Source organism: Micropterus salmoides, unplaced genomic scaffold (genome assembly GCF_014851395.1).
Source record: "Micropterus salmoides isolate LMB-PRFRI ecotype aquatic unplaced genomic scaffold, ASM1485139v1 Ms_hic_scaffold_7, whole genome shotgun sequence".
Lineage (NCBI taxonomy): Eukaryota > Metazoa > Chordata > Actinopteri > Centrarchiformes > Centrarchidae > Micropterus > Micropterus salmoides.
In genome coordinates, this window is record NW_024044459.1 from 29174454 (window position 1) to 29186347 (window position 11894).

The following is an 11894-nucleotide window of genomic DNA, read 5'->3' on the forward strand; positions in this document are numbered from 1 at the left end:
CTCTACTAAAGTGTTGCGGTTGCCCATGCCGCCGAGACGTCGCTGTGCGGGCTTGTGCGGAAGACCGAGTGGGAGAGCTCGCCACGCATGGAGTTGAGCTCGGACAGTGTGGTGGCAACTCTGGAGATGTCGCAGATCAAACGCACAGACGATGAGCCTTTTGATGGTGACGTTGACTACGAGAGCTTGCCGCCTCACGTCCCAGTGTCGACCCACATGACAGCAGGAGCCGTGGCTGGCATACTCGAGCACACTGTGATGTACCCCGTGGACTCTGTCAAGGTAAGGCGCACAGCCGCAAGGTAGCAGCAGGTTACACTACAGCTCATTCATTAACTGGCTACAAAGCAATGCTAACTGTGCAAACAGCTTGCTATCGCTTGCTAACCAACGTTAGCTGTAAAATGTTCAAACTGCCCATCCTCAGTTAGCCTCAGTTAGCTAATTTATAAACTACATCCTGTTTGGTAACTAGTAGACTGAGTAAACTTGTAAAGCAGGCTAGACTAAATTAAACCGAAATAAAAAATTGCTAACCGAGCATGTAACTTTAGTCAGTTTTACTATTTTCGCATCTTTCTTGACATACCTTTTAAGTTCGCTAACATAGCAAGCTTACTGAACACTCAGTGTAACCTGAATTTACCTATTTGATGAGCAAGTTTAAGGTTTAACAAAGTAACAGTTATTTTAATTATTAACACGTTTTTAAACACGTTTCCCCCCCCCCAGACTCTGTGTTTTGTTTTTTTCCCACCCATACAGTGAAACGAAATTAGTTATCCATACTTGTGTGCCTGTTACTGACGCAGGGTATGTGAAGGTCAAGTACCTGGCTTGACTGTAAAATATGTCAGACTGCCTTGAAATGTAAAACTGGACATATTACAACAGCTTTACTTAGGGCTGGGCAATAAAACAATAATGCTAATTATCGCAATATAAGTTTCCTCAACAACAATACAGTAATTGTTCAATATATCATTAATAAATATTTGATTTAAATTTCTTTGAATCACGAACAAATTAGCACTTAATTTTTCTAATAGGATAATAATTTTATTGAGGAAAGATTTACTAATCATATTTGTTGAAAAAGATTATAATAGTTTTGAATGTTGGATTGTCAGTGATCCACTGTTTGTCCCATTCTGAAGGAAAATTTAACCACATAATTAACCATCTGGTTTCTTCAATTTTCACTCAGGAGCAAAAATCAGCTTTTAAACTTTAAAGAAATAATGTTTTGACATTTATCGTGATAATTATCGAATGAAATGTTTTTACTGTGATAACATTGCAGTACAGAGTAGAGCTGACACATTTAAGCGATTTTAGTTAATCAAAAGAGGATGAACCTGCAACAATTTTGATAATTGATTTTATCAGTCAATCAAAAATTACAAATATGTTCTAGTTGCAGCTTCTGAAATGTGAGGATTTGCTTTATGTCTCTGTTTTTCTTTAAACAACATGAACTGAATATCTTTGCATTTTTGGACTCTTTGTTCAGACAAAACAAGCTCTTGGAAATTGTGATAAGCATTTTTCACCTTCTCATTGACAGAACGATTAATCAAGAAAGTACTCTGCAGGATAATCGATACTGAAAGTAAATATTGGGTTGAAGAGAATTGAGTTACAGCCCTAATGCACAATGGGGGGAAAAAAATAAAATATATATATATATATATATTTTATTGTCACAATATATCAGGTTTGTAATGTTATGTGGATCCTAAATATTTTAGCTTTTGGAAAATAATGAACTTACGACACTATAATCTTCGGTTACACTCACATGAGTCACAGGGAAGTTTGATCGTCCGTCGGTTCTGAGGTGTTAACTAAAACTTTCCACAAAAAGAGTTCACACACATAAATGGTAGCAATGACAACTTACTGCCCAAGTGGATTTTTTTAAATAGATTTTTGCAAAACTGAACAAGTGAAGGTCAAAACTGTAACCGTAATTAGGTTCAAGTTACCAAGGTGATACTCTGGAGTCAAATACAGCGGCTGTCCCAGAGGTAGACTATTGAGGATTGTAAATTTCATATTGTTGAACCAGCCTTGGTAAAAAAAACAAACCAAAAAAAAAAAAACACTTGGCGAAGACACATGAGTTCATAAACAGAGAAACCCCTTGTGACTACGACCCTTTGTACGACTGGTGTTCGGCAAGTCGAAAACAAATTTGCTTATTGTTAAATGCCATCTTGAAATTAAAAAAATTACTAGTTTTAAGCGTGTTAAATGTGGCTTGTGTCTGCAAAGCAAACTACAATCTTTTGGTTTGACTGTGAACTTTGCCCCTGCAATCCTCATGTTCTGCTCTGCTATTGTTTTCTAACAATGTAGTGTTGTTTGTGATAATTTGGCGCGCTGCTCTACGGCAACTATAATCTTGAAGTGGCACAGACAACTTCATTAACATACAAAATGTCATTATATCCTCTTTGTTTCAGTGTAGACAACTTTCCAAAGCCACAGGCCTTTATTACACAAACAACTGTTGCCATTTCCTCTTGAGGTTTTCACAAGCACCTTCCAGCTGTAGATGTGGTGCCCATTCAGTTTGATTTGGAGTTGACAAAGAACCGGTTTAGAAATTTCAGTGGATCTAAACTGATGAAAGAATTAATCATGGTTCCCATTTTTTCCTACTTACTTTGCAGCGTACGGTATGTAAAAACATATCAAGGACAGATGCCAATGCATTTATTTCCATTTAAATATTCTAAACTGTGCTTGATGAAGTAATGAAGTGGTGTCTCACATCTAGGGCTGCAATTAACTATTATTTTCATTATCGATTAATCTGAAGATTATTTTCACGATAAATGCTTTAAGATTTAGTCTATAAAATAAATAAAAAATGTGCAAAATGCTTATCACAATTTCCCAAAGACCAAAGTGACGTCTTCAAATTGCTTCTTTTGTCCAACAAAAAATTACATAAATGACAAAGAAAAGCAACACATTTATACATTTAAGAAGCTGGAACCAGCAAACATTTGACATTTATGCTTGAAAAAATTGATGAATCGATTATCACAATAGGTGCTAATTAATTTTCAAGTGTTGCACCTCCCCTCACAGCAAGCATAGCAGAATATCTGTTTTTTAATATGGTGGTGTTCTTGTTTTAAATTTCAGTAGATGATGATAACAATCGGCTGAACCTGTTAACTTACTGTACGCTTCAACCTCCAAGTAAAGAACAAGACACGGCTAGGACTCGGGGAGTAGCCCGTGCTAACGCTAGGAGGGGGATCTTATCGGTGTTGTGCACACTTGGAATCAGCCTCATGCAGTAAAGGGTGTGTGTGTGCGTTTGTCCTTCTGCAGTGTTGATTAATAAACTGTCACAGAGCCATAACTGCCAAAAGCTGAATTGCTGCGTATAAATTGGAAAGCTGTCACAGTAATGATGTAGTAGACGATGGGAAGGTTTCCTTTTTTATTATGCTTAAATGGTTTTGCTAGCCCAGTCAGACAGTGACGTTAAAAACATCTTTATGCAGATAACGCTCATGTTTAATTTATTTCAATAATTTGCTGTAAAAAAAAAAAAAAGTTTAATGTTTGATTTGCAAATCAGTCATAAACAGATTCTGTTGAGAACCTAATGATGATCTTATTCACTAAAATTCAACCTGAAACTGCTGGACTAATAGTTTCCCCTACGTTTCATCTTCAATCTCCTTTAAAATGTCATTGTTAGATAAGCATTTTGAGTAATCCATCTTTTAAATGCTTTATTGTTGTTTTTTTCATTATGATCATACATTGTATTGTAAAATTATTTTTTTATTTTTTTTATCAGAGACACAGATAACTGCTGCATTTGTTGATGACAGCCCTCTTTGTGGCACTGTTATAGCCCAATTATTAGTATGGCTTTTTAAGGCCAATACAGACATCAGTTTTTTAGAGTATGATAATGATATATGGGCTAGTTGTCATTTTATGGTTGATTTAAAAAAAACAAACAAAAAAACTTATCGTTGTTCTCTGGTATTCAGTGTCAAAGCAAGAAGCGACCTGCCAGTTATGCAGATAGGAGAGGCAAAAAGTCAGTGTGCAAGTAATGTAATATCCAGCTTAGACCAACAAGTTGTGCTGGATTTTTAATACTATAAACACATATGTTTAACCTTTCACTATAACTTTTCTGTTCATGATACATTCATGGCTTTTGGTTACTGAAGGCATTAGACGTCTTTATCATCAAGCATTCAGAAAGTTATCTAAAAAGTCATACGATACAGTTAGAATTGCTTTGTGTCCAGCATAATTTACCCATCAGATTATCTCTAAAGCAAGCTGATGTTGTAAGTAGTTAACATATTTTATCTATCAATTGCCCTGAATATAAGAAAAAGCACACTCTGGCTTCTGTCTTCCATATAACAATGTGATTTGTAGTGCATAAATTCACTCACACAAACTTAAAATGTGCTACCAAGTTCTGTGTGCCCCAAGCTCCCAAATCTGTATCAAACGGAAATGTAATTGATATTTTATTGTTAAGCCAAAGGAAGGAAAGGCATGGGACCATGCTGAGGAAGATAGACTTGGCCTATCTCCCGAAACAGCCCCAGATCTCCCCCGCAAATAAAAACATGCTTTGTGGTGTCCAGATAACTCTGCATGGTGGAGTAAAACAAAGAGCTGCCACAGCCTCCCACACCAGCCTTGGGGGAGACACACATCTCTCAGTCGTCTCACTGCTGCAAAGCACACTCACTGTCGGAACAATGTGACAGCGTTGCAGAGAACAGCACATCAAGAAATCCTGATTTGGCCTACACCAGGTGTCCACTTAACAGTCAAGTGGTCACACCCAAGATTTAGTGATTTACTGCCGTTGTTAAATCTAACCAAACTGGAGCAAATGACGACCATAAATATTGTTTATTTTTTCAGACAAGGATGCAGAGCCTGCAGCCGGACCCAAATGCACAGTACAGGAGTGTGTATCAGGCTCTGAGAAAGATCATCCGGACAGAAGGGATCTTCAGACCGCTTAGGGGCCTCAACATCACCATGATGGGAGCGGGACCCGCGCATGCGCTCTACTTTGCCTGCTATGAACGTGTGAAACGCTCATTAAGTGACGTCATTCAGAATGGAGGCAACAGCCATTTAGCCAATGGTACAAGTTCCCATGTCTCAACACAAATCACTTGATTGTGATACTAGCTGCGTTCACCCTGGGCTAAGCAACACAGCCTGCAGGGGTGTAGTTAAGTCATTTTAATGCCATATCCTGTTTACAGTTGCATGGATAAAGCCATATTCCAAACATGACAAATCCAAACATGCTATTTTTGGGATATGTCGTACAAAATACTTGTTTTTGACCTCAGCTAAAATAAGGCTCATATCTGTAACGAATTAATTTGAAGATCTGTTTGTCTTAACAGGTTTGGCAGGTAGTGTGGCGACTGTTCTTCATGATGCAGTCATGAACCCAGCTGAAGGTAAGAAGGGGGGGGGGACAATTCCAATAAGGTTACTCCATCTTCTTCCTTTTTTTTTTTTTTTTTTGATTTTCTTATCGTCAAAAAATCAAGAATGATTGCTAATGAGCCATATTGTCGCATTGTGACATTTGCCTTCTTTACAATGTACATGGGCACTGTAGTTTATTCCGACTCAATCGTTCATACACTGTGCTTAAAGACTCACTAGAACATCAATGTGGATTAATCCGCAGCTGGAAATGGTCCACAGCAAATGCACTTACTCCTGTTTGAGTTTTCTAAAAACTACGGTGCCCATCTGTTTCAGAAAAGGATCTAACTTGATATTATTTATAAAAATTGTACTGTATATTTGTGACCTTTAGCTCCCTCAAGAACAAATGGGCTGGTTGCCACAAACAGTGCAGGTTGGTCACACAGACCAACTAATGCATTGTTGGCTTTTGTCTTTTCATGGGGCTTATTGACAATAACAAATATAGAATAATCCCAGTCTTTAAAACCGCAGATAATGGTCTGAACTGGTCAGCACAATATAGTTAATGATTGATTTGGTTTTACCTTAACCATGGTATCATTCAAAAATGGTCATGTACAATGATAATTAATAACAGTCTGGCTTGCCTGTTAACACTTTTGAAACATATTTAACACATAAACATGCATGTGATTTTGACATGCAACAATATTTTTGTGGGGCGAACAAATCATTTCTTTTTAAAACCATGTTATTTGACATATTTTTGTCTTAAGTATAAAATGTATGTGCTAAAAGATGCTAACATAGTGTCTTGTTTTCTTCCGTGGCTCAGTGATAAAGCAGAGGATGCAGATGTACAACTCCCCATATCGAGGACTTTGGCACTGTGTTCAAACAGTAACGCGTACTGAGGGCGTGGGAGCCTTCTACCGCAGCTACAGCACACAGCTGACCATGAACATCCCTTTCCAGGCCGTTCACTTCATCACCTATGAGTTGATGCAGGAACAGTTCAACCCCCACAGACACTACCACCCTGGCAGCCACATATTGTCGGGAGCGGCGGCGGGAGCCGTTTCCGCAGCAATAACCACTCCACTTGACGTTTGTAAAACTCTGCTCAACACACAAGAGAATGTAGCACTCAACTCCATGAAAATCAGCGGTCACCTAACAGGAATGGCTAATGCCTTCAGGACAGTGTACCGGCTTGGTGGTCTGGCGGCCTTCTTCAAAGGGGTCCAAGCTCGGATTATATACCAGATGCCCTCCACTGCCATTGCCTGGTCAGTGTACGAATTCTTCAAGTACTTTATGACAAAGCAGCAGCTGGAATCTGAGGCAGGACCTCGGCCAATGTAATGGAAAGTGTGTCGGCGCAAAACAAACCTAGACTGGAACTGAGAAGACGCCAGCTTGAAGCGGTGTGAGCTCACTTTGTACTTTTTGAGGACATCAGTTATTTTCTCACGGGGAAATCCCGGGAGGTGGAGGAGTGGCAGCGAATAGCACTCCCTATTGTTCACTTACCTGTGTGTGCGTGTTAAAGTTAAGATGTTACACAACCACTATATGCAACAGAGATGACCATTCTTAGAAATCTTCTTCCTCCTCTGCTCCACAAACACATTAACCGCAACTTTCCAAACTCTTTTCCACATGTGGTGGGCGTAAAATGAATTTGTCTTGAATGATGTTTATAGCTATTAATATTGGAACTTTTTATTTATTTGGTTAGCTTCCCGAAGCTTGGATTTTATGGAGGCGGAAGAAACACAGTGCTGTTTGTTTTATTATTATTATTATTGTGTATTTATAAAGTACAAAAAAAGCCCATTACAATACATTCCTTAGTGTCGCTCCAAGGCGAACGGAGGAGTTGCTCTGTCTAAGTGCCTCAAATATTAAAAACTACTCTTTTGCCCTCTTGACAGATTCTTATTTCCGTGTTTCATTTTTGTTTGGTCCATGTTCATGCAAAGAAGCACATTGTTAGAAGAGTAAATCTTAAGTGGCTCTTTATGTCATAACTGACCACATTTGTTTAATCTGAATTTACTAAACTGAATCCTTTAATTATTTTTGGATTATCTCTGCACCAAATGTTCAAATGCAGGTCTGCAGCTTATTATTATTATTATTATTATTTGCTTTAAGTAAATACCATGTGTTTACCATGCCCTCTTTATCCTTCAGTATCAAGGTGTGTAGGCTGAAACGGTCCAGTTATTTGCCTTGTTAAAGCGCAGCACTACTATGCTCCTAAGTAACGCACAATAATAGTTTTTAATGTAAAGAATCAAACCTGTTACAGAAAGAAGGCAGCTTGTTTACATGTATTCAAAAACACGAATATAGATTTTGAGGGCGACTATTTCTGAGAAACTTTACTATCCGATACGGCTGATGAGGCCATATCTCAACCATCATGTACATTTGTACTGGTGTGATGCTTAGCTTCTAAGTGGCCTGTTTTGTTTACTTGTGTCATATTGACCTTGAACCTAAAGGTTGTAGATTGTATATAAAATATTTTCAGAGTATATGTTTTGCTGAAACTTCAAGTGTAGACTTCATGTGATACAAAATGTATAGTTGTAGCCTTTGTTTTATTTTGAAGCTGACCATTGTTACCACAAGATCAGTAATACCCTGATCAAATCAGCTGGTATTTATTTTATTGTCAGTCGTCCTGTTGTAGTTGCACGTTTCCTGTGTGCTTACTGCTCTCTGCAGTCTCTTGACTATTTTCCATTCAGTTGGTCAAGACATTCCTCCAGACACTGATGTAATCCAGCAAGCAGCCTGATTTATTTGTTTTTAATTATCAAGTTTTCTTTGTTCCTTTTTGGTAAAGTTCAGAGAGTTCATCAGATTCCATTGGTCTCAAAAACCCTTTTAGAATCATAGTGCTTGTACAGTAGAGTAATTATTAATATACCAAAGACATGGATTATATTCTATGCATATTCCTTTTAACCTACAATTATGACTCTGTTTTCCTGCATCCTGTGATTTGTCATTCCACCTTCTTTGCCCCACAGTTTCCACTCATAAGTGTTAAATTGCCTCATCTCTTGAATTCTTCTGTATATTTAGCTCTAGAGGTTTATTTTCTGTATTTTGGATCTTGATGTGTCAATGCTGCCTCAGCATTTTAATCTGATCCTCCGAAAGGTTCCATTGCCTACTGAAGTACTTGAGCAAAAGCAGTTAACAGTAAAAAATTGTATGTATGGTTTTCTGGAAAATTACATTGTAACCTAATTTTTATTTACTGATAAGCCACTTTAGACTATATAAACTGCTTGTATTGAATGCAATATGGATTTCACATCAATGGATAAGCTGTTTTGTCCGCTTGAATATTAAGATTAGATTAATACAGCTGTTTTATTCTAATCACAGTTGGGTCAGTCTATTGCCACATTGTGTTTGTTTTATTTTTCAGTTGGATCTACTGACAAAACTTTACTCCTTTTTGATTTGAACTTAATCATATGATAAACAAAAGTGAAAGACTACGTTTTTATTAATCACATTAATATATATTTCCCAAACGCCTGTGTCAAAGTACATGTCAAAGCAGTGTTTCTAATAGATGCTTAGTTTTTAAAGGAAGCAGCAGAACTGATATTCTATGTGGGTATTTCCATGATGTAAATATCTTGTATGCTATTTACGCACAGATGATTGAAATGGGAGTTGGGATGATTTTTTTTGCTGTGGGCCACCTCCAGAACAGGAATTGTTGGATGTTTTGACCAAGCAAATATGAAATGATTGTGATAATGCTGCTACAGTATGTAACACTGGAGCTGAAATAAAACATGCAAGTGAGGAATGCTGTGTTTTTGTTTTGCTTCTGAACTGAATCAATATTTGCTTTCATACTGTCTTGTCTCACTCAGTCTTTTAGATGTTGGGGAAAATGTTGGGTTGTTTTTATTCTGTATTCTACAGCCCCGAAGGGTTTTACAAGTTAATGGGGCTTTAATTTAAATTACAAAGAAAGTTGGGACCAGTGATGGACTGAAAGCCTTAAGGGAAAGTTAACATGAATAAGATATGGTTAATGTTGACCACACCATTCAAGGTAAAATAATCAGGAATATTTGACTCGTTTACTTTCTGCGTTAATAGTTTTCTTTAGAGATTTTTCTTTGGTAGAAAGTCGTTCAGCTAGAAACTAATGTTGATTATCAAGAGTTAGAGAAGTTTTAGCTGAATTTTTAAAATGTCAAAACCAAAACGAGCTGCATAGATAAATAGCACTGGTAGTAAGTGAGAAAATATGTTTATTTGAAATGCGTATGAAAACAACAACGCTTCTAAGTATCCTGTGTAACATGCAGGAATTACACGTCCAGTAGAGGGCAGTAACATTTCATTTAAATGTCGTCCTCACAGACACATAGCTGACATTCCTCATAGGAAGACATGACGTTGACATGTGCCTACTCTGAGTTTGGATCCACCACCAAATACCCAGACACATGATGATGATGTCATAATCAGCGCAGTACTGCTCTGAGTTTTGCAAACTGTGCGCAGTGTTTGAAGAACTGCCTGCAAGTCTTAAACTTGCATTTAAGATGATTTGGGAGGTAATTACTTTGCCAATACTGAGTGAAAAAAAGACAGCTTTCAAGTTAGTATGTTGAGTTCAGCTGCAGTGTTCTCTCCTCTGGTTCTTCATCTACGTCTCATTATTTTTGATCTCTTTTATCTGGATTCACCTTAGGTTTCCCTCACGTTCTGTTTACATTATAATGACTGCATAACCTGCAGCTTTCAAAAAAGTCACAGTTTTTCTTTTATTCTACATGGACATGACAACATTTTGACAGCAAATGCCCTTCCTCAGGTAAAGGTGAGGGTGGGAATGCACAGGTATATATAGATGTAGACATAATCGTTGCATTACTGGAAGTGGTCATCAAACACAAATGTAAGTATCAACATTGCAATAAATGTACAGGAGTAAATGCACGCATACTTTCATTTTTGCATTGCCCTCATGTTGTTCACAGTTATTGAAGTAGTAAATATAACATTTTGTTTCTCAGTTTTATTTATTTTGCTGTTTATGTGAAGGTAAATACTGCATTTCAACAGTGTGTCCTGCACCATAAAGTATGTTATGGTGGAAAAAACAGGCTGATCAGATTTTGTATTGAGATGCAGACAGTGCAGAGCTTTTATTCCAAACCAACATGCCTCAGGACACGTACACTTGTGCCGTAACGTTGTTGTCCCTGATATGTTTAGCTTTCGCCCTTGTCCATGAGCAAGTTGTTTATCTGAAGCGCACAATGAAAGCCCCCCTCAGCCCATGTCCTCTGTCCTTGTCATACTGTTCTCCAATTGCTTTAATCTGCAGTAAACTGCCCCACTACTTTATGTCTTTATCCCACAGATAAGAACACTGGAAAATTACTCTTCTCTCTCTGTTTCTGCCTGTCTTCCCCCTGTTTCTTTTTTCTTTCTGTCTTTTTTTACACACACACACCCATCCACCCACCCACACACACTAGCACACAGTTCGCAGCCATACAATCAATGTCAACCATCAGATAAGTTGGATGCATCAGTGTATCTGCTGATGGGACAAGAAATGCAGCTGCTCTACTGGTACCGTAACATAAGGGATCCAGTTACACTACCCAAGGAAGTTTATGAGCATTCCCATGTGAAAAGATCAGGGTCATTTTAAACCTCCTTATCAACTCCCACAAGTTTGTCAGACAGTCACGGCATATTGGAGCACTGACAAAGGCTGTCTTTATGGTTGGGGTATGGTTTTCTCCTCATCTGTTATGAAGATCTGCTTGTTTTTCAAAGCATCACTGGCCACCTTGAAGCAACGGCTCTAAGACCACGCTTTTCACTGCATCTCACAATCAGATCCCTAAATGTATAGGCAAAGAAGATAAACTCATGGGACTTAACGTTGTATTTCTTGGCACATATACCTGCTTTATTTCCGTATCCCAGAAAATCTTCAAGTAAAATCTATGATCCAAGCATAGAGGAGGAGATAAGACCGTGATGTTATAAACTTCTCCTTGCAGCTTTTCATCATTTACTTGCCAAATCCAGTTAATCCATGTGGTGTAGAGACAGATCTAGAAAGAGAAGGAAACAGACGAGGATGTTGTTCATGCGTCTTCTGTTTTTGTGAATCAATGTACCGTGTCTCTTTGAGCCTGCGAAAGTGCAGGTATTAACATAATAACCATAACAAAAATAATAGCTATTCTAACCTTCAGCTTCACCCTTCAACAAGCTCCTCTGTCTGATGAGTGTGTTCGTATACAGCCTGAAACTCTGAGAGACGCTGAGAGATACTGTCAGATTTTCAGTGCCGTCAAAACAGATGCTATCTGCCCTCTTCATGTCTAATTACCTGTTTACTCCAA

At 38.0% G+C, this 11894-nt stretch overlaps 1 protein-coding gene across 1 annotated transcript; it reads left to right on the plus strand.

Moving 5' to 3' along the window:
• slc25a37 (solute carrier family 25 member 37) lies at positions 1–9316 on the plus strand. The gene is made up of 4 exons (XM_038703968.1): positions 1–282; positions 4933–5161; positions 5433–5489; positions 6305–9316. The coding sequence occupies exons 1-4, from the start codon at positions 88–90 to the stop codon at positions 6832–6834; spliced, it is 1011 nt and encodes a 336-aa protein (XP_038559896.1). The 5' UTR covers positions 1–87; the 3' UTR covers positions 6835–9316.
• Positions 9317–11894: the final 2578 nt, after the last annotated feature.

Bases quoted from the DNA above. Each gene is read 5' to 3' on its own strand.
- slc25a37 (XM_038703968.1), top strand. From the start codon at position 88: ATGGAGTTGAGCTCGGACAGTGTGGTGGCAACTCTGGAGATGTCGCAG. The intron at 5,162-5,432 runs GTACAAGTTCCC...TTGTCTTAACAG, and splicing joins CAACAGCCATTTAGCCAATG to GTTTGGCAGGTAGTGTGGCG. The intron at 5,490-6,304 runs GTAAGAAGGGGG...TCCGTGGCTCAG, and splicing joins AGTCATGAACCCAGCTGAAG to TGATAAAGCAGAGGATGCAG.